Below are 24,471 nucleotides of genomic sequence, written 5' to 3' on the forward strand. Positions count from 1 at the left end.
GCTGCCCACGAAGTAAATGTTAATTTGGAATGCAAATTTTATATGATGCCACCAATTTCATGTTTTTTGATTTAAAGGGGTGAGCAGGTTTGCACGGCCTAAATATAAACAACAACACCTAAATAGTAAGGCCGTTCAGTGTACAATGGCAAAGGCATCGGATAAGGTTAGCCATAAAATTATTCAGTCGCTTAGAGATTCCTCTTTTTAAGAAGTTAAAACGAGAAAGCTATAAGTTGCAAGATTGAAGTGAAAATAAATTTAAGCAACAAAAAATTACACAGACTTTGTAAAGCTTCTTTTATTTTCAGCTTCCAAAACAATGCGTGTTCCCTAATTTTAGGCGCTTTACCTGCTTTTTCAAATAATTGAAATTATATACTGGCTTGAACTAATGAAAAATCTTTATTTATCACCACATTATTAAACTCCTCGCATATTTTTCTTTAAACAAAAAAGTATCTCCTAAAAGCATGCAGTTAAGATTAGTTTCGCGGACTAAATAAGTATTTATATCAGGAATTGCTTTTTTATTTGGAGTAGTTAATAAAAATTTAAAAGGAAGCGCATAAAAGTATGCAGGAAATTCTAAAGAATTTCTTTGCATACCCTCAGAGTCTGTTAGCCGTGCTGAGATAGTAATAAAAATAATTTTATCAACAATTACAGAGCAATTCTGGCGACTGTTTTTCCACTCACCACAGTCTTTCGAAACACAAAAGTCCTTCGTAAGACAATTGTCAATTGTGGCAACTAACTTGAAAGCTCTTTACTGCCTTTCGAAAGACTAATTGAAAGATCTGCTAACGAGGAGGTATTTGCGTTATGCTGTTCGCCTTTTAGCGATAAGTTTTTTTTTAAATTCAATTACAGGTAATAAATAAAATTAAATTAAATTGAAAAAAAGCAAAAATTAAAATGAATCAAAAACAAGTACAAAATATTGTTAAAAATTAAACGAAACTAAAATATTTTTTTTTCTTAAAACAATAAAATATAAAAATTAAATTAGAAGAAAAAAATTGTATCAAAAAAGTGGAAAAAAGCAATTAAAAATTAATTATTTAACAATATATTTTTATTTTTAAAACAAAATCCAAAAATTGAATGAAAATTAAATTTAGAAAAGTAAAAATTAAAATAAAAGTAAAACTAAATTAATTAAAACCTTAATAGTTAGATGACATTAAAACAATATTTTTTAAAACCTATAAAATATATATATACAAACTTTAAAATCTAAAAATCAAAGTAAAATGAAATTAACGAAAGAAAAACCAATTAAATAAAAAATAAATAAAAAATGTCTAAAAGTCAAATGAAATTAGAAAAAAAACCTTTCCTTTAATAAACAATAACATCTAAAAATTTACAGAAAGTCAAACTAAAAACGAAAAACGATAAAAAATTAATTTAAGAAAAAAAAATTAAATAAGTTCAGTTAAAAAATATGCTTCTTTTTAGAAGAATAACATCTAATAATTAGAAGAAAATTAAATTGAGAAAGAAAAAAATACATAAACTAACTTTCTAAAAATGAAATGAAATTAAACAATATAAGTTTTTCTTTTTAAAAAATTAAATCTAAAAATTAAAAAAGAAAAAAAAATCAAATGATATTAATTTCATGTGCCAGAAAAGTTCGTGTCTTAGGTCTTTCTTTGAATTAATTTCCATAATTATCTTTCAGTTTTTTATTGATTAACTTTAATATTCAAACATTTCAAACTAATGAACACTAAGTGAAAAAATTGACTCTCGCTTCCATTATTCGCGAATTGTTCAAAGAAGACTTGTTTGTTGTTTATTGAGGCATTAGTTCCCAAATTGTTATTCGAGAGAAAGCTCCTTAGACTTTTGTTCCCGTATAGTTATTTTCCAAAAACGTTCCGGAGACTTTTGTTCCCATTTTGTTCTCTTAGAAATGTTCCCGAAAGTAGTGTTTGCAAATTGTTTTCTTTGGGAACGTTGCACAGGGTGAACAAAACTACGAGGAGATTTAGTTTCGGTAATACCTTTTGCTCTCGGTCCCTGTTAAAAATGTATGTATGTATGTAGCCTTAATTTAGAAATCAATGAGGCAAAATAAGTTCGAAGTTCAAGCCAGTTAAAGTTGCTGTAGCTCCAAAAACTACTCCAAAAGCATTTTCAGTACAGCACCTTAAAATATATCTGTCGCATTTTCGACTACTTTACATTACAATAAAAATAGATTTTCGCAAATTCACACCACCTCAAAGTAGGCGAATTTATTTTACGCCAAACTCTACTCCACTTTATGCGATACGATGGGTTAACATTTAATTGCGGCGCGAAGACGCCTAAAACAATACAACCACATTACATTTAAGTTTACATTTTACCACATTACCGCAAGTGAGCTGTTTACGTGCACACAATTGTCGACAAAAGCAATGAAAGCAAAGATGGCAGTCACAACGACGATGACGGCGACCTTATCGATGCGCTATTATCTGCTTACAAATTCAATTAAACCGAAACATGGAAGCGCTGGAGGCGAAACGAAGCAGCCAGACAAATAGAAACAGCGAATGGCAGTGATAAATAAATAAATGAGTACGAAGAGAAGAGAGATGAAGTGAGTTGGATTGGTGGGAACTCCTGCTGCCGGAGAAGAAGGAGGAGATTGTGTGCTTGATCGGCAGCCAGGTGGAAGTTACCTTGGCGCTCGCTTGCCACTTCTAGCGACCTTCCACGCTCAATACCTACATATTTGCTCGCCCTTAAATTGTAGCTGAGCCGCCGTGAATGTTGCCAATGCAAACATTGCTGCGAAATGGGGTTAAATGTCCTGCATCACCCTACCAACCTCTGCCGTAAAATGTCTGCTTATTCGGTGCGTTCGCTCGCTTGGTCGCTTACACGCTAATGTATGCAAATTGACAGCTACAAACAGATAGCCAAGTGTGCACTTCATACATTCGCTTATCGACGTAGCCCACCCTTTCACCTTCTCCCCCGCCTCCCTGCCCAACAAGGTTGGCTTAAAGCTTTATTTGCCATCCATTTAGTAGCGGAAGCATACAATGATAGTTCTCGCTACACTTTACTCCCTACCTCGACAACGTATGTGCATTAGGGTGGTCCAAAAATTATACTCCCAGTTTTTAATACTAACGATTTTTTATTGGCCCCCATTAAACTATTCGGGGTTTTTGTGAGTTTTTGGCGGACCTATAAATCATAGTTGCGATGAAAAAATGGTTACATAAATAATCCTGAAAATAACCACAGTTTTTCGATCGAAAAATATTGATCTTTAAGAATTCTATACCATTTCTACGAAAAGTTGTTTTTCGCCAAACAAAATACATGGAAAACTTTGGGCGCTCTGAGCGACCTCTAAAATTTTTGTGATTTCAAAATAAAAAAATTGGGAGTATATTTTTTTCGGTATAAAAATTCCGACTTGACTTTTACGCGTGCATTTTTGGACCACCCTAATGTACATATAGTCCACTGCAAATACATACATGTATAAACGTGAAACATATCAGGCGTTAAGTTGTTGGCGCAAAAGCGCCATGAAGTGTGCAACAGCTGCGCAAGAAACCGTTAATTGACAACGTGGCAAGCGGCGAAGGTCAGCTGTAGTGTGGGAGAAGGTGCTGATGGAGGTGAGTAGGACAGTACACATGATGCATGAAAAAATAGCTACACGAGGCGCGCAATAAGCGTGTATGTATGCATATATGGCTATCTATTTAAGTACATTTGAGTGTGAAAAGTTATATTCCTTTTCATATAAAATTTGTGTATTTGTGTGAGTGTGTTGTGTGGCGCCAGTCGTCTTGTGTCTGCTCACGTATGCTCATGAGTGCATATAATATCCCCGATTTCACTTGCTCATTTTGTCATTCGCAAAAAAGGTTAAGTTGCTCATAAAAATTTTATTGCATACATTTTAGCGTTGGTGGAAATTAAATTACGCTCACGGTTGGGTAGTATATTTGCTTGTTATCGCATTATTATGTTTAATAGTCATACTTTTGAGACATGTTACAGAGTTCGTTAATTAGATAGCGCACATAAAGCTGCCTAAAAGTATGCAAATAAAGTAAAGGTATTTTGTATTGTTTTATTGCTGAACTTTTTCCGTTATTATTTCTTTTAGTTTGTCCAGACAAATGCGTATACCTGAATTTAAACTTCTTTGCCTCTAAAAGTTTATTCATTGTCATAAAAAATGTTGTCTCGTTGATTGTGAAGCAAAAAAGTATGCTTTATTTTCTTTTGAAACTAATGAAATATTTTTTACTGACTATCTGGCGGACTAAACTTTTGCTTTCCATAATGTTTTATTTCTGAGTGTGCGCATATTTCGAAGAAAAATATTTATACGCACGAAATAGAAGTTATAACTCAGCAAGTGCGCCCTGAAGCATGCTTCGCTCACAACAATTTCTTTTCACATTTCTGTACTTACATACTTACTTATAGCGTTAAATTATATGTTTCATACTTTCTCAAAACGCTTGTTATATTCAAATTTCATCTCTCGCCTAAAAGTATACCTCTATACTTATGGAAAATGCCTGACCTTAATTGTGATGATACATACATATGTATATCGGTTTACTTTTACGTATTAAACTCCTAAAGTCTTTTATAATATATGCAAATGGCGTTTCTGTAGGTTTTGGCAGTGATCGCCTAAAAATTATGCAGCTCCTAATTGCAAATTATAGATTTTTTACCATTTTACTATAAATAATTTGCGTAACTTCAAAATAATCTAAATCTTTCATAAGAGATGTCAAACATATCAAATTTAAACCTTTGCGCCTAAAAATATACTTGTCTTATTCATACTGATCTCAGTGGGCGGGTTTTTAACTGCATATTCGGAAGCCTTAGATCTCCGCTGGACAATTGTAAAAGCTTTTTTTATGAAAACTTTTAGATGCCCAGAATTTAAATAACCTTCAGATTTAACTGGAAATAATTTTTTCCGCCTAAAAGTATGCATAATCTATCCGTATTTACACTTTCAGTGCAGTCAGTAGCCGTAAGACTGGCATTTCCACTTCTCATACCGCTCTTTTACAGTTCCATTTTCGATTTTGCTATTAACGGCTACTTAAAGTATCAACAATTTTTCTCACAATAAGTTGCTAAAAATTCTAACACAATCCTTCACGGCGTAACAATGTTCACTTAAAATCTAACAACTCATCCATGAATCTGAAAATGTAAGCGAATTCGCGTGTGCGCCTGAAAGTATGTACATATGTATGTATATGTATATGTATGCATTAAAATACCTATGTATCATTCATACATACATCAGGTAAACTACGTATGAGCCAAAAGCGAATTTTGCAGTGAAAAATATAAATTTTTCCTTACACCTAAATGTCTGCGTAAAACATCCTGTCGCCTGAAAATATACAAAGAAATTATCATTCGCAAAAATTTCTTTACAAACAAAATCGTAATTGTTGTTATGTTAAGCACACACAAACTCATGCCCGAAAGTATTTGCATAACTTTACACCAAAAAGTATGCAACGAAAAACACTTGTTCGCAGATAGCAAACAATTATCTCCAAGAAAACTTAATTGCAATTAATTGGAAAAACATAGTTTTCCAAATCGAAATTACGAAGTTACATTTTTGGCATGTCTATGCTTTGGTGCCTGAAAGTATGCAGCAGCAATGCAAACAAGTAGCAAGAGAGTATCAGTTCTATAGGAAAATTGCAATTAAAAGTTTTCCTTTGCTGGTTGCCTATACCCTTGCATATTTCTTAACGTGCGCCCAAAAGTATGCTGCGACAAACTTGAATTTAAGAGATAAGAAATAGCTTTTACGCGGAAAAAGATATGAAAATTAGAGCGGTGCTTAGAAGTTGAAAAAAAGATTTATATGATTAAGTTAAATGAATGTAAATATTAGTTAACGAATTTCGCTTGTGGAGGCAACAAAATGTATGCAATATAATTTTTTTTAACAAAAAAACGCCACGCGATATTTCACTGATGTCTAGTAGACAATCGCTTCATAACATGTAATTTTAAATAATCCAAAAGTTCTTCATTTCCAGAAAATTTAGTATGACTTGCGCCTAGAAATATAAACCGTTCTAGTTGAGTTCAAAAACAACAAAACACACTTTCCAGCCTTTAAACCGGAATGTTCTGAAGTTTAATAGCCAAACCATAAACCATAGCTTATATATAGACTGTACCTTGTAGCGCCTAAAATTATGCAGCCGTGAAATATTTCTAAAGCAGAAATAATTTTAAAACTTTGAAAATATAAAATTCTATGCAATCTACCTACCAAGTCTTTTAAATAGTAGATACAATTTAGAGTTTAGCTTGTTTTAACGCCTAAAATTATGCAACTGTTAGCTTGACATCTTCATTAAAACCTTTCCATTTCACCTACAAGGTTACAAATAGTTTGTTTTTCTACAAATTAACTGCAACGACTACCTCAACAATTTCATATTTACCTTAGCAATGCACCCAAATGTATGCAACACAATTTCAATTCTTGCATAAGAATAACAAAAACTCAATTACTAGCTTTCCGTTTCAGTTATTTTCTAACAATCACTAACTGCGCTACACTGCTAAGCACCTAAAAGTATGCAACCAAAATTTATTAAACACTAAATACCCTAAATATGGGTAGTAGTTACCGACAATACACGCTTTGTGGCTACATAACTACACAAAACCACATTTATATTGAGCGAAAGTTGGGAAAATTCTGGGTGTATTTGTGTGCACGTCTTTGTGTGGGTGAGCGCGCCGGCAAGTTTGTAAAGTGTAACAAAAACCAACAAGCATCTGAAAGTATGCTACGCGCATATAACTTTTCCCATCATGCGAAACTAAGTAAAATTAAATTTTCGACGTACTTTTACCGGCGCGCGTTGGGGAGTGGGTAGCAGCCGGTGCAATCGCAGTGAAGCAGACGGCAGCAGTGTGTTGTCATTTGTTTGTTTGTTTGCTTATAAGTTTCGTTGGTTTTGGTTAGAAAAGTCGTAGTCGAAAAATATGCTGCTTATTGAAAAGTTTGCGCTAAACACTGAGCGGTCGGCAGTGGAAGGAAAGTGAAAATGAAACGGTGAAATTGAAAAGGGAAGCGGTGTGGAAAAGAGCGAGGTGACGGTGGTAGGGTAGGATGGGCGATATTGAATTTAATTTTAAGAGGAAGAGGAGAAGGGGAAAGCAGGTCGCGGAGCGCTGTGAGGGCTGGCGAAGTAAGGGGTGACACTGAAGGCTTCAGCAACATTGCAATACACAGCAAGGTTGGTTCAACAAGTGGGGCGGCAAATGTGTTTGAAAAAGTGAAGACGGAAAAAAGTTTTTGAAAACTACATTTTTTCTCCTTTTTCTTTCAACTTTTTCACGGCCACGCTAAAGGGTCTGAAATGCTGTGACGTGACGTTTTTGTTTTGTTATTGTTGGTAACTAATGTGGCAGTATTGCCGCTGCAGGTGAATGGCAGCTATTGTATTGCATACCTTTGGGGGCAATAAATTTGTTTCGTACAACACAAAATAAAGTTTCATGTTACATAGTTGGTCAGAAATTTAAAATTTTCGAAATTGCGACCAAGAAAAGTTTCATAATTATATGAAAAATCTATTTCAACCGCACAGCATGACAGACAACAAGCGGGTTATAGCGAAAACAAAATAACAAAATTTATTATAATTTGCACCAACTTCCCGCTAGGTGATCGATTACATTTTGAACCGCAAAAACCAGAGCGTACAGAGGCGTCCTTGGCCAATCAGTAACGGTGTCGCATACAGGAAAATAACAAAAACAACTTAATTATATAGTAATTGAAATTGGCAAGCAAGCTGGCGCCCCGAATGCCAGCCAAACTGGCAAACCGCTAATTTTCAAAACCCCAACTGCAAACTAACTCAAAATTCAATTCATCTTCCACCGCGGCGCTGGTGCATGAGTTTTATGGCAGCCTTGCTGACGCAATGAAATTTATGCGCAACAACCGCCATAGAGCCAAAGCTAGCAGCGCCATCTGACACACCTGCTTGCACCAGTCAGCGCCTTTCACTTGGCACACTGCCCCTCTACAAGTGCGTGTAGTTGCACCCACAACGCTGACTGGCGTCGATTTTCGCCCGCAGCTAAATTAATTAAAAGCCAACATTATGCTTATCCATAATCATTGCATACTTTTCGGCTTAGTCGTGCAGTATCGGACGTACGCGCTGATACTTCCAGGCAATTAAATAGCTCGAAAATATAAAATAATCAATTAGTTGTTTTATAATAATTGTTAAAAATTCACATAATTTTAGGCGCATGAAGGTTGTGGCTGAGCGTGTAATTAATGCACGATTGTTAGCCTTGGCGAAGAGCATATTTAAACGATTTGCGACTAGATAATGGCATTGTGCAATAAATTTGAATAAAAGTGCAAAATGTTGCATAAGCTTAGGCGAGCAGGTTGCAATAATTAACTGCGCTTAGTGTTGGCCGAATGAGTAACGAGAAGCGTGTTAAAACTAACAAAACATTCTAAAATGTATGCAACTGTAGCATGCTTTTGGGTATAGAAGCCCTCCCGTGAGAAAATTACGATATAATTTTAGACGCAAAAGCATTTAATTATAAAAAGCCGTGTTTGTGACCGGAAAAATAATGTAAATTTTAAAATAAAATTAACAATAAAATGCAGATTCAATGAAAATTTGTTTAAAAACCCCCTCTAACTATTAGTCTGTCTCAATTATAAGTTATGAAAACAAAATTTTAAATATTATTTTAAAAAATTTAAAAAAATATTTCATGCACTGAGGATATAAAAAATATCCTTTATCGAAAATAAAGAAAAGGTCACAAGCTTTTAGGCGCAGAAAATATATACATGCAAAATATGCTAAAATGTAGGGAAATGTTATACAACTAAGTGATACATACCAATCGATTTCACCGACAATCAAATTTGAAAATAAATTTTTATTTGTAATTTTTATGTAAAAATTATTTTTTGGTTTTTATTTTACAAATCCAAAATAACCATTACTTTTGGTTTTTATATAAATAATCTGTAGATAACAGTTATTTTTGATTTTTATATTATATGTCTTAGATAACAATTATTGAAGACTTTTATTTATAAAAGTCATAAGATGATAAAAGTCAGTGACTGATTGATATTGATGACTTTTATAAATAAAAGTCTTTTTTAGATACAAATCCAAAATAAGTGTTATTTTGGATTTATATAATAGAAATCAGAAAAAAACTGTTAACTGTTAAGGAGTAATAAAATAAAGGTCAAAAAATAATTGTTAAAGAGTGACTTTTTTAATAAAAGTTGTAATTGTTACGGTCCCTGCCTGGGGGTTATTGACAGAGTATGGCATGTTAGTATGCTTGTATGGATCATTCCAGTGGCCCTGGGAAACGAAAGAGCACTACTTATGGTTGGCGGTGATTACACTAGCTGTGGGCGCTGACGAGTGCACTGCTGGATCGTCCGGGGGTTCTCGTCAACGGAGAGAATACTGCTGCTGAACACCGGTGAGACTACTGGTTAGCGCGCCAAATGGTAAAACGTCCGGTAGCTCTCAACAATTGTGAGACTACTGGTAGACGCTGATGGCTGCAATTTAAGTGAAAAAAGCGTACTTCAAAAAGTATTACACCTTATTTTTTGCAAATTAAGAGTTGAAACTTCTGCTTACGAAGATTGCATACTTTTTGGCAACAGCACGGTTTTCCATTTCGAACTAAGCCTAAGTTTAGTAAAGTAAGAATAAACGGCGCAAAAAAACAAAGATCTCATAGCTTTCTTTTTACTTTTTAGCAAAACATTAGGGAACTTGCGAACTTTAAATAAAATCTGTTTATTACGACACTACAAATTATTTGCCCAATGCAACCCCTTCTCCGAATTCAAATAAAAAAATTTTACTATAATAATATTGAATACTTTTTGGATTTTAAAAATCATAGCATTTCATTAAAAAATGTTTTAAGACCTACATTATTTTACGCTAAGGATAGCTAAGATCCCTTTTTAACCAATTTTACGTTCCATCTTTTGCCTTGATTCCATTTGTGCCATTTTTCTAAATATTTTTTCAACTCTCCCTTCACTTTTCCAACAGGTTATATCACTCGAAGGCTGGACCGATATTATGTACTACGTACAGGATGCACACAGCTTTTGGGATTGGATATATTTCGTGCTATTGATTGTGGTAAGTATACGAGGAATACTGATTGTGTTGATTATTGATGTACCACTTTCATCGCGCTATATTTCGGCGTTTAAGGAACAAATGGTAATTAACAGCGAACAAAAAAGCCAAAAAGCCATTTTTTTTCAAGACCAAAGCCTAAAAGCAAGCCATCACAGCTGATTTCCAAATAGTTCAGTTAGATATATCACTTTGGACGATTTAATAAAACATGTACCTTAAAAAAACTACCACATAAGTCGATTGAGAATTGCAAGCTTTCGCTACGTAGCGACGAAGCGACGTAAAATAAAATACAAATAGCAAAATTGTTCTAATGCTGCATACATTCCGATGGACTTTTATTAATTTTTCCACCACGTAATTAGGACCATACAAAAATTAGTTAAAGAGAAACTCTCCCAGCTAAGAAAGAGAGCAGAAATTAATTAGACATTTGTCTAATCTAAATCTAAATTGGAGATTTAGTGTTTGGTTAATCAAAGCCACTACAACGTGAAAAATCTTGTAGGCAGTTTACAATTGAGGAATGCTTGCCAAGGTAATTTTTAATATAAAAACACTTCCGACACCTCTCGAACGCTACACCCGTATTTGAAAATATTAACCCTTTGTTATTAATTCTTATATCCCCTTTCTGCTCTGAAAGGCTTTTAATTAAAAACACCATTTGGGTGGTGAGCTCTTCTTTTCGTAAAAAACTCTCCACAAAAATGCCTTAAACAATAACTAAAATATAAAGACGCACACAAACGGCTCAGAAAACGCTATAACAATTATATATATTATAAAATACTTTCTTTTTCTATTTCGGTAAGTTTTTTTTATTAATAATACAATCGAACTAATTAATAATGAAAACAGCCAAATCATTAAGGAGACACAGAAAACAAAAAAATCTCTAAAATTTACAAATAAATATATTAAAAATTTCAAAACTTTTTTTAGAAATGTATGAATAAAAAAAAGTTATATCACAGTTTAAAGTGGAGGAAAAAGGGACACTTAGCCAGTAAACCTCTTGTGATAGAAGCAAGAGCATACAAAATCAAAATATGAACGAGGGTACTTAGATACAATTTTTTATCTTTATGATCAAGAGTTAAATCACGCTGGAGTATATTTAAAGACATTTCCAATTTATTGATGTTTGTTGATTTTTTCGACTAGGTGGGAAAATGATTTGTATTCGGTTTCGGCATTGTACCATCACCAGTCTCATTTTTCGTTGTTTACAATGCCAAAGCCAAACCGAATACTTATTTTAGGAAAAAATGTACAAAGGGTTTTTGAAAAAATATACTTTTTAATACATTAAAAATAATTTAAAATAAATGGCAAAAGTATTTAAACACAAACTCTGTAATTCAAAACTAATATTTAAAAAATAACGAAAAAATATTCTTTTTTTATGAAAAATTATTGTTGAAAAACAACAACCGTTTATATCGTATTGTTGTTTTTTCCTCATTAATTTTTCATAAAAAACGGCCTCAAGTTAAATAAAAATTGTTGAATGCTAAATATATTTACTTTTAAAAACTATTTTTGTTATTGTTTATTCAAAAGGTATAATTTTTTGAATAGTTTTTATACTATTTATTTATTCCTCAACTTAAAAGCTTCAAATAGGACCCTACGAATTTTTAATTTTTTTTTAATTCACTATTTTTAATTAAGTTTGTTAAAAATAGTTTACTATAATTTACTAATTTGTTTAAATAATTATTTATTTATTTATAAAAGGCTTACATAAAAAAATAATTAAAAATAATAATAAAAAATAATAAAAAATATGTTTTATTATTACATATTTTTTTATTTCATATTTTTTTATAAAATATCAAGAATAAATTATTCTTCCAGGCCACCGAGTATTTTATTAATTTTGAAACATTTTCCAAATTTGTATGTAAACAAAAAAAAGGATTCCAAAAAAATCTTTTCTAAAAAATAAAATTATAACTAAAATAATTTTATAAAATGTTAGAATAATTAAACAGTTTTTTTAATAAGTATCTATGTTTAAATATTTTCTTCTAATTGTTCTTTTGAAATAATATATTTTTTTAAGTATATTTATTGCATTCATTCCTGGAATATTTTTTATAAGACTATATTTGAATTTATAATTTTTTAATTTAATTTCTTGAAAGTATTTTTAATACATTTTTTCATTAAGAAATAGTATTCTTCTTCCCCAAATTTAAACAAGCTAAGTGTTTTAATCAATAGATTCGAAAAATTCCCAATTTTTCATTAACTTTTTTGTTTTTGTTAATTTTTTGCTTTTCCAAAAGTGTATACAAAAATAGTACCTTAAGGAAAGCTTTGGAAAAACAAAGAAGAACTCTTAGTAGCACGAAACTTTCCTCTAAAAAGAATGGGTCTGAATTTCTTACTTTTCAAAAGCCCGATTTATAACTTCTTAAAGCATCTTAAATTTCCTCCTTTCAATTAGAAAATTTAGTAGAACAAATAAGATAAATTTTCACTAATTTTCTGCGCCCTTTTACAAATATACATATGTACGCGTACAACTGCCCAGTCAAGCGCATTAAATAGCAATAAAAAGTAGTAGGAAAAAGGTGAAATACACCAAAAAAATCAATTTATACAGCAAGTGGTCCCAGGGCGCTTTTGGCGTAAATCAGGGCCAAATAGGCTAAAACATACAACCGCGCATAAATTTCTACAAACAAACATGCAAACAAAGCGTGCTTGTACGCTAAAGTGTGTATGTGTTACTAGTCTATCGGGTATATAGATTTGCTGATAGTCGCTCAGCTTTGGAAAAAGAGCTTTGTTTTTTACACACGTTTTTGTTTGTATACTAATACATGCAAACCGCATTGGTCTTAGAAAGGTGCAATGTTTTTGCTGACCACGAAAATAAGGTGGACCAGCAAGAGGAAGTCGGTAAAAGTAAATAGCTTTGTACGCTTCTGCTGCGTCCCCATTAGCCTTTCACGCGCGTTTTTGCAATCAGTAACACTACTTTAGTTTTCGTTTCGCGTGGTAGCGCCTAAAAGTACGTTTGACTACAGAAAACGCCGAAGCGCCCAAAAGCCTACACTTATTTTCTTTTCCCAACTCCACAGCGCACTTTTCCAATCTCCCACTTAACGCCAGTCAAATCGTAAAGCAAAATAGCGCGCACACACATACACACACACGCTTGACTAACTTAAAAGGCTGTATGGTTGCGTGCAATAAATGGTCAGCAACAAATGTAGCATAAGAATTTAATTTTTCATATGAACAAAAAAAAATGGTCAGCCATGCGCACACCCAAAACAAAAAAGCTCTGCAACTCGAAGAGGGGAGATTGGAATTGTTGTTAGCAAGCGAGGCTGCCGCAGGCACTGACAAATTGAACAGCCCCCACTGCTGGAGCATTGACCTTCTTGCTTACATTCGATTTTCGAAATTTGAAATCTGGCATGGCTTTTGGGAACGCTCCTTTTTCCGCACGCACACACCATTTTCTATCAATGCCTTTTTCGCTTCTCGCTCCCTATTTTCACTCCGCTCTCTGCCATTAGCTTTCCATTGTCCTGCTCAGCGCCGCCAAAATTACCGCCTGGGGAATTTGTGTGCGCTGATTTATTGATATTCAATATTTCCGCTTAGATTTCAAATTGATTTTTAACATTTCATTTTCCGTCGTCTCACTCCGCCCTAGGCGGCATTTTATTTAGCTTAAATGTAGCATATTTTTTGGTGCCTGATTATTATGGTTACTTTGTTGTTTACTCAAAGGCGGCATTTCCTGCTTATACAGGAAATGAGCAGGAAAAAGAAAAATAGTCTATGCCGGTAGCAAGCAAACGAAATTTATCTGCCAATTAGTGTGTAGTGTTGTGTATGCATGTGCGCGCCTAAAAGTGTGTTAAAATATTGTTTGAATGCGATAGGCACGTTTAGCAGCAACGAGTTTTTTCTGACGAGTTTCTGTGGAAAAATTGGTACTAAGAAAAATACATATTTAAAGAGTATGTGAAGGCAACTTTTGAAAAAAGTGCTCCCAAAAATATGGTCGCTCGGTTTTAAGCATTATTTTACAGAAATTTAGCAGTATGATTTTGAATTCCGCAAAGATCTTTAAAAGAATAGAAAACGCGACTAAAAAGATGCAACATCTAGCTACATACTGCCCTCACACTGTCAAATTTAGCTGATTACATATTGCATTTGTTTCTTTTTCATGTTCTATACTTTTAGGCGAATTTTGGGGACAAAAACTTCTCGTAGCAATTATCAGAATCTCACTGCAGTATAAACATTTAAACTTTCTTTATAAATTTCCTCTTATCTATAAATATGTAAATATAATGAAATTGTAACAGGTCGATGTCCGTACATTATAGATATTGAAGAAAAATTACTATGGGAATCTTTATTAGAGCAACAGAGCAACAACCAAACTAATGATTTTTTGAATTTTTATGTTTCTGTCTGTCTGTATGTTTGTACGCTTATCACTCGAAAACTAGAGCATGTGATTGAATGCAGTTTTCACCGGTGTATTGCTAGAAGTCTTACTTAAAGTATATAAAAAAATGAGAGTTGCCACCTGTTTGAAAAGGGCAGATTTATAATTGATAAAAGAAGTAAATATTGTAATATGGCAGTCAAAAGAAAGATGTTTAAAAAAGCTTAGAGGCGAAAATATTTTTGTTGAAGGTTGCCACCTGCTTGAAAATTTTTATTTAATTAAGTCGATCAGATAAATTGGCTTATTGCAGTATGGGTATCAAACTGAAGAGGTTAGTGAATGTTTACTGCCGAAAATATTTTTGAGGAGAGTTGCCGCCTATTTGAAAAATTGTATTCAATTAAATTGAGATAATAAGTAAAATATTACAATACTCCTGTCAAAAAGCATAAAAATACTGTAAAGGCGCAGCGAAGCATGCCGGGTATTTGCTAGTGTAAAATAAATATTTACAAAATACGAGCGCCTCAAAGTATGCCCGTTCAATTTGAAGCTTAAGTTCGCACAAACCAACTGAGAAATTTGCTATTATAAGAAAGTGATATAGTATTGTAATACTTATTGTAATTTCTTACTGGCAACAAATCATATGCGCCTAAAAGTATACCAACTCGCTGTCAAGATTTTTTTTATAGAAACACAAGCAATAAATTTGCTGAGAAAAGAGATTGAAAAATTTGGGAGGTAATTTGTGAGAGAAAGTACCTAATAACAAAGTGTATGAGCCTAAAAGTATACCAGCCCAATTTTAAGCCATATTTCATGCAAATTTTGAAGAAAAAATTCACTAAGAGTACGTAAAATGGAAATTTTAGTTTCTAATTTCTTGCAGAGGGTACCCCACAACAAAATACGTGCGCCTAAAAGTATACCAACTCGATTTAGGACTACACTTGTACAATTTTGAAAAATAAATGTATTATAAAAATTAAAAAGGGAAATTTTGACTTGCATTTTTTTACACGAATAACCTTTTAATAAAGCATATGCACCTAAAGGTATATCATTCCCATTTTAAGCCTAATCTTATACAATTATTTGCAAGAAAATCCCAAAGAAAATGAAAATTATTAATTTCTTACAGAAGGTACTTTAAAACAAATCACATACACCTAAAAGTATACAAGCCCGATTTTAAGTTTAATTTCAAACACATTTAAGTAAGCTTAACTACTCGATGAACTATTCGTTATGGATCTTAATAAGCGCCTAAAAGTATGCTAGCTCGATTTTAAGCTTATCCTGAAACCAATTAAAGAGAAATGTAGTCAGTACTTTCTTACAGAGGGTGCCTTGTTGCCGCGCCTAAAAGTCTGGGAGCCCATATTTAAAAATAAGTTTTTTGAAATATTAATTTACGTAAAATAACGCCAGTCAAGTAATTGAATGGCCTATTTTTTTATTGCAGGTAAGCTCTTTTACACCATTAGGCACATACGTATGCCGAATTTGGCTAAAAGGCATGCTAACCGCAGGCTTAAGAGTTCTTCTGGCATAAAAAACAATAATTTGCGCTCTAATTACCATCAGCTAGTCGCTTCATCTACACGCATACAATAGGCAGCAAAGACACTTTAGAAAACCAATTTTAACTTCAGCGCTTTAGCCAAATTTTAGGCGCTTAAACTCATAAGCTCTTAAGTAGAAACAGCTTTAAGGTAGCAATGTCAATGCATGTCTGCGTAGGTGTATTTAAATAAACTCAGCTCGTTATGTTTACATATACTTATATTAAATTACTTGCCGCCTAAAACTATGCAAATATACGTGCTTATTACTTAAGCAGTTAGCAATAAATTAAATGAAGATTCATATGGTACTGCCTTTTTTGTTGCACAAGTGTGCTGAAGAATGTACGAGAGATATGTTGAATATAGATTATTTTGTACACTTAATTGATTTTTGCTGTGAAATCTTCGACATATGTAGCATACCGTTAGGTGCAGAAAGTATAAGAATGAATTCGAGTTATATTTGTGAAGGTTAAAGGTAAAGAGAAAGTCAGTTTTTTTAAGCGAATTGTAAAAAATCTATAAGTAGGTGCTGGCGCGCCTAAGGGTAGCCACAAAACCGATGCATATCGAAAATACGGAACTTTATTACTTTGCGGAAGATAATTAGCTTAAAAATATGCCTTACCTCGCCCCAAAAAAGGTAGTAAAATGGGCACATCTTTTACCTTATGTATTCCTTATAAATAGGTGTACGAATATATGAAGTAAATACTTTTCACAACTCTCTCACCTATCTTTAAAGTCTCCTGCCCACATTCAAAAATAAAATTCTTTTGAATTAATTTAATGGTAAATATAAAGAGAGCTCAAAGCTATTTATTTACTTTAACCTCACTTGTACATACGTCATAAACTAACACCTTTAAGTGCTTTAGTACATACATAGCATAAGCATCTACATGAGTAGTCCAAGGTTAACTCAAACATTTTTCAAGTACATGAAAACAAGCACTTGTTTAGGGATAACAAATTCAATTTGCTTGTAGCCACAGGACACGAGTACCAACAAAACAAATGTGAGCCCCGAAAAAGGACAGCAACAATCCAAGCAAAAAGAAATTGAATATTAAAAAGCGAGACAAGCGGCTAAGCATCGCCGGACACACAGCACGGAGAGTTAAGGTTGAAAGGATACTCAGTGGGTTGAAGAGATTTTTGAGGATTAAAATACGGGTAAAGAGGTTCTAATTCTTTAGCCGTGATTAGTATTTTCTGGGACATGGTTTAAGGGCCACTTAGAAAAAAGTAAAAGTACAAAAATAGGAGAAGAAGAAGAAAAAGAAAAAGGAAGATAATGAGAAATAAAAATAATAAGGAAAACAAATAACAAATATAAATTGAAAATTAAGAAGATATGAAGAAGAATACGAAGAAGAGGAAGAAAATGAAGGAAAAATAAACGATGAAGAAAAGAAAGAGAAGGAGGGAGAGAAAGAGGAATAAGACCAAGACCAAGACTAAGTTGAAAGGAGTAGACAGAGAATAAGAAGTACGAGGAGAAGAACCAACTAAAAAGGAAGAAGGATAGAGAAAGGTGTAAAATAATAGAGAGAAGAAGATGTAGAATTACAAAAGGAGATATTAGATAAGAAGAATAAGTAAATATAAAATCGAGAAGCTAAAGGATAAGGGTAAAGGCAAGGGGAAATATAAGTAGACCAATAAAGGGAAAAATCTAAAAATAGGAGAAGAAAGTAAATAGAGGCGGTTTAGTTTAGTTGGCTTAAAACCATGACTATATCAGACCAAGAGACCTTGCGACCTGAAGAGTATTTTGTATCTCTAAAAAGAGTCCCTAATGCAGTATGTCTCTTCCGCTTCCTTAATGAATCCTTAAATTATCATTTCAAATAAATAAATCCGGATATCCAATTAGAACTTTCTGATAAAGCAGTCATGAAGTCAGAAATTCTGCATATGTCTTACCCTAGTATCCTCACAAGAAGCCATGCGTCAACCTTCTTTATAACTGAACTTAGCAGCAGTCATTTGACAGTCGACTGCTGTTTCTTAAATAAAAATATGAAGAGGAGTCACCTTTGCAATTTATTGAGACGTAGTGGTATGGCATATTTTTGCAGAGTCTTCTACCATCATACTGCGGATGCACAAAGCACAATAGGACGGACGATCATGCGGTAAAGCCACTCCACCAGTCTCAGTTTTAGTACCCGTTTATCTGTGTTGATTAATTATTTTTTTTTTTTAGTTCTAATTAAGTCTCTTATCTAGCGTAATCCCTCAACGGAGTATTCATTCAAGCACTGCCCCTCCTAGAACTACCAAATCAACGTATAAAACCTTGTTGTAAAAGTACAAGAATAGCCTTCGCTGGCTCATCAGTTTGAAACCCCACGAAGAGCTACACACAGAGCTTAACGTCCGAGACAGTACTGCCGAATCTTCCCGTTACTATAGTTTCCAGGTAATCTGCGTACCCAACTACAACGTAACCGCACCTATGTAGTCTGATCAGAGGGTCGTTAACTGAAAGTGTCCAGAGCGAGGGAGAATGGACCCCATCTCATGGCTATGATCTTTACTTGAGCAAAGCGTCGATCCAGCCCACAGTAGATATGTCTATATCTCTTTGTGCCAATGCCCTGGAAATAGACTAATCGACATTGCTATGGAAAGCCCTTCGTAAAGTCAAATCCATTGTGCTCAGTTTGTCCCTAGTAAGGAGGTTCAACAATGTCTATTATCTTGAGAATGAAGGAAACTAGTGCTCAAAGGGCTTGTTTTCCTGTTTAGATTAAATAAAACGGACACTTTCCTCCAATGCGTACGGTATGTATACCCAGCAATAGCTAGCCCCAAATAAACAAACCAGGGGACCAATGAAGTCCTGAATACTTCTTTGTAGTAATGCTATAAAAATTCCATTATTCCCTAACCTCCTCACGCTGCTGCTTTGAAGGCTTCGAAAGACTCTACCGCCCACTATACTTTGTCCCTGTTAAAGATGGAGCCAGATCTGCTAATGGCTACTAAACTAGCGAGCCTGTGTTCCGTCATCTGGTCACGGTCCACCGCAGTCTGGGAAAGAAGAGGTCGAGTAAGCAAAAAAGTCCAGGACACTCTGTTTACACTGTGTAACAAAAAATTGGTAAGATGCTAGATAATATTCGAAGAAAGCCTCTAGCCCATGTACTATTTAAGGCTTAACTAGATGGCGAACTGAAGCGCGGACTAGTGATTTGTTAGATGGGCTAAACCATCTCAGGTCAGTACTGATTAATACCTAGAAAGATAATTTGACAAAAAACACTTCCTAAATGTATTGCTTTAACTCACTCACAATTTCTTGATTATAGATTCTTTATTTGGGGGAAGGAAATATGCAAATGAGACAAGATAAATAATTTCATCAGTGGCCTTGAAACAAAATTAAGGATTTTTTAGAGAAGTTCGAGATACTTGCTTCTCGAGCAGTATTCCTTACGAAAGTCACTTCAGCCTACTTAAGCCTCAGTCTGAATAGTTATTTTGCTTGTGATGCGTTTCTCAAATGGTCGAAATAAATTCGAGGCTTGCACCTGAAACTGCTGGCTGCGCCTGTTCGCGCCTTTACAATATGTAGTATGTAGTCAAGACAGAGATGGAGCTACTTACACAAGTTGGCTACCTGTGTATTGCGGCGCAACAGGGTGCACAAAAACACCAGTAATAGCACCGGAAAATAAAGTTTTAAAAGCCAAGTCAACCCCTTTTACACCCAACCAACCAACAAATGCAAGCAAACATCTTAGTCAGTATGACACTTCTTGTAAAAAGCGAAAAAGTTCGAAATGAGAATGCAGCGCCAAGCAGCTGCTGCCATACAAAAGTGTAAAAGCGATAAACTTAAGAAAGCGAAGTTGGAAGGGGAAAATATACAAAAAAAAAACAGAAAGAAGTACACAGAAGTATGTGAGTATAAAAAACTTAACGCTGTCTGCCGCTGCCACAATGTCAGTCGCAGCTATTGCTGGCGGAGACAAGTAAGAAGTCATAGCATATTTTAAGGCGCAAATCATACAATGCAATGTACGAAGTGGCTTTTTTACACTGTTGCGCCCGCTACAAGTGGCAGCTAAGTCAGGTTATGACAGTTTGAGGCCAAAACAAGATAGTAAAAGGAACAACGACAACAACAAGAGTAGCAAAATAGAATGCGAAAAAGCCTAACTTAACAAGTGCAGACGTGCAAAAAGTTTTTGCAGGCGAACACAGCATCATACAGTGCCTGCATATGTGTATATCTACAAATATATGCACGGCTGAGTATTTTCTCTTAGTGACGTTTATGCATGAAATAACACATATATATCTTTAGGGCATAAGAGTCTCGTGTTGGCGCACGTATGCTCTTGGATATACATATATTTTTTTTTTCTTTTTTTTGAAAGGTTGGTTTAAATTGCCAAATGCATCAACAATGCGGTGGTCATAGCAGTGGTATGTCTGGAGATTAAACAGCTCCACCCTCGATTATGAATCGTCGCTCCCGCCCCACCCTGTGACCATTTTTCGTATTACTTTAGGAGGGCTTTCCGTATTTCACATTAACTAAGTCTCCACATATGCACCTCCAACTGTCCTTGCCACCGTGTGAATGCGTGAAACTTGATTCCTTTTTCTATTTGACTTGTATTCCATCTCTTTTATGACGCTAATACCGGAGGCTTTTCCTCTCATGGGCTCGTAGTTCTGTAGGTATCGTGCCGCTTAAGATTCGTATGGGGGGGCCAAGACATCAGCAGAGATGAATCGGAGAGCTGTTGACGCTGCGGCGATGTCCTATCTATAAGCCCATATTTATACTCCATAAAGCGGTCAAAAAGTGTTGTTGTCCTCACATTCTACAGTCGGTACGTTGCTTATGATGGATTGAATAGCTCCGATAGTTATTTCGCCAGGCCTGACTTGGGCGTTAGTGGTTCGGCGGTGTGGATTGCTGTTGCGAGACGAGTTTTCATTTGCCATTTGGCTTGCCTGCTTGGTCAAACATACGAAACAGAAAGCAGTGCGCGATTCCACTCCGAAGGGCCTAGGTTCAAGCCCTGGTCAAAGCAACATCGCAAAAAAATTTAGAAAAAGGGTTTTTCCTTAACAGCGGTCGCCCCTCGGCAGGCAATGGCAAACGTCCGAGTGTATTTCTGCCGTGAAAAACAGCTTCTCATAAAAATAAAATCGCCGTTCGAAATCGGCGTAAAACTGTAGGTCCCTCCTCTTTGTATGACACCATCAAGGCGCACGCCACAAATTTGAGGAAAAGCTTGGCCAATCTATTATTAGTATTAGCTATTGCCAAGTCAATTATACCACGAAGTAGTTCCGAACGCCTTGAGAATATAGTCTTTGAGCCGCCAGTGTGTACATCTTATATTTTTCTCATCTTTGCCGAAGCAATTTATTTGAGGATGTCCAAGGTGGCGTCATACACGTGAAAATACAAATGAGCCTTGCGCAGTATACAATAACTTTCTCAAAGGACCTCCTATCCTTTCGAACGGCCATTCGATTCGAGAGAAATTTGCAGTCATTGTGCGCATTTCCAATTCGTTGTTAGCAAAAGATTCCGCTTTTTGTCCTAATGCACGGGCACAGATACCCTTTGTGAAGGTATTTGTCTTGTCTAGGCTGCAACTTTTTCCTTATTTTCATACCTAATGTTAAGTCCTACGAAATCAATACAATTTGTCGATGCCCGCAACATAACATGGGTTTTCCAGCAAATGGAAGACAGCACTCGAGAAAGAATGAAACTAAACATTGAAGGGCGTGAAAGGTGGCAGCCAAGAGAATGTTGGGCAACAGATGGGGTTTGAAGCCAAATATTTTGCACTGGGTATACACAGCTACATATAGTCCGACCGTTACTAAGGATTACGTAGTTAAAATGCTAAGTGGAATTCAAAGGTCAGCAGCCGAGGTCGAGTTCTTACAGGGCTTACCTACCTTTATGGACGGGTCAAAGATGGAATGCGGAGTTGGGGCGGGGACTTTAATTGAGAAATATAACCTAGTGCTATTACGGAGGCAGTAAGGTACATCAAGACAAGTGAACATCTTTTCAGATTGCCAAGCGGCCATTCAAGCACTCTCTTCTATCTGTTAGATCTCAATTAGTGTGATGAATGTAGAAGAGAGCTGGCCTATATTTTTGATCAATACGAAATTACCACAATATGGGTCCCGGAACATAGGGACATTTACGGAAACAAGGCAGCGGACGAACTAGCAATGAGCGGCTCTGCGGTGAATGTGTCCCACGCGGTGGATATGGGTGCCTCGCTCAGGGAGATTAAGAGAAAAACGATCGAAATTTATCACTCAAAGGCCAAGTAGAGGTGAAACTGTACAGGATCTTACAGGCTTACCCGGCAGTTCTAGGTGTCCTACGACCCACTTAAAACCAAAGCACTCTATGAGCAAAAACGATGCCTAAAAATGTAATGAAGTGTGCACAGGGCACTGGCCCGTTGGTGTGCATGCCGAAAGGATAGGAGTGCCCTTGAATAGGTTCTGTTGCAGTTGCCATGACCCGGACTCAAAAGAGAGTGTCGAACACCTCCTGTTCGTGTGTTTAGCCCTCGCAAGGATGAAGCTTAAGACACTCGGCAAACCATTCCTGCTGCCTTTTACCAAATTTTTCTTTCTCGTCTCTCTTGCTTTCTTCTTCATCGTCTTTCTCACACGGTTTCCCTGACTAATGCTGCGTCGTATAGCACTTATCCTTGTACCATTTAATTCTACGTGGATAGTGACATCGTCTTACACAACCTATGACGAGATTAGGATTGGAAATCAGTTCCTACCAATAGGTCTGTAGCAAGATCGTGGAAAAAATATTTGATTGAAATACCATGGTACCGATTCATGTGATGGGTTTGGATTTCAAAGCTCTATTCCGTCATTAATAGCCATTGAAGTTTTCGTCGCTGTTGTAATAGTGCCTATTTTAAAAATCAGCCCACATATCTAGCCCGCTATCCTTTCTAGTACATTGCTTTAATAAGAGGCGCATGGGGTATGGATGAATATTTCTCTCCTCGACTTGCCCCACTCAAGTCTACCTTGTTATTAGTCCCTGCTATAAAATTTCTCCTCCAACTTTAGCGCAAAGTTAGTTTAAAAAATTACGTCTCCCTCCCCTCAACTTATCACATTTTCCTGCTCATTTTCGTTGCGGTTTTGCAACTTTTTGATCTTTTTTATTGGTTTTCATTAAATTTACGTTTGCTCTTCTCCTTCTTTTGGTTGTTGTTGCTAGCAATTTTTCTTGGTTTTTGTTCTTTTTCGCCATAAGCCGCAGATAAGTTTTTTTTTGTGGTAGACATTCCGCCGCTCCTTTGCTGATTTAAACCAACTCTTCGAGGAGCGCGGCTGAAGGTAGGCAAAACTGAAAGCGATAATGTTTGTATTCGTAAGGAGGAAAGGTAGTAGTCCTCCAAGCTGCGTGTAAATTGGGTGACTCGAAGCATATGTATGAATTTGTGTTAGAGCATAACTTTTTGATACTTTTTATCAATTTTGAAGGTGTTAGCGGATTATGTAAAAATGCGAAATTTTTTAGAAATTAAAATAAAATTAAATTTCTTGCGCCGTCTGCGGTAAGAGCAATTTTTTTAAGAAATTTTTTTAAGCACCTATTCAAAGCAACTGAGTTTGCAAAGTTATTTAAGATAATCTTGAATATTTCAAAAGCACAAAGATAAAAGTTTGAACTCGCTCAAATTAAGCAGCATCAAGCACACGAAGATTGCTTACTTTACCACCCCTCCCCCGCCTGATTACTACTCCTCTCTTTTTCTCTACCGATAACCATATTTAGCCAGACTACTAAATGCATAAGTCACACAAAACGTTTTTTTAAATAAAAACTTTGACTTTCTTCTTTTTCCCATGCATCGATGAGTAAGTAAATCGAAGTTTTATGCAAAACTTGGGTTTTCGTACAAATGTTTATTTCTTGCATTCAAGTTCACATAGCATATCTTCGATAAGATAAGCAAAAACATGTTTCTAAAGGAATACCAGCTACCCATTATCCTTTCGATTGATGGTGGTGGGCTTAACTTTGCTTTCGCGGAAGTTACTCGCAACACATTCGCCGCTCCCCCCACGGCAAAGGCGTCCCAGTCATTCGCAGTCACGCAGCGACAAGCTTCATTCATGCTAGTATACTCGTGGGAATTACTCTACGCTTTTCATAGGAAACTGGGGGATACCGCCGACGCAAAGTCGATCC

General features: G+C 35.3%; 1 protein-coding gene across 1 annotated transcript in view; it reads left to right on the plus strand.

The window, feature by feature from the left end:
• Nucleotides 1–24,471, plus strand: part of LOC118748752 — a 305,281-nt gene that overhangs the window by 215,488 nt on the left and 65,322 nt on the right. The window contains exon 9 of the mRNA XM_036483405.1: nt 10,131–10,223. Within this exon, the coding sequence (XP_036339298.1) occupies nt 10,131–10,223 (93 nt within the window). The remainder of the gene's footprint in view (nt 1–10,130; nt 10,224–24,471) is intronic.

The sequence above is a fragment of the Rhagoletis pomonella genome, unplaced genomic scaffold, assembly GCF_013731165.1.
Source record: "Rhagoletis pomonella isolate Grant_MI unplaced genomic scaffold, Rhpom_1.0 Rhpom_scaffold_00013, whole genome shotgun sequence".
Lineage (NCBI taxonomy): Eukaryota > Metazoa > Arthropoda > Insecta > Diptera > Tephritidae > Rhagoletis > Rhagoletis pomonella.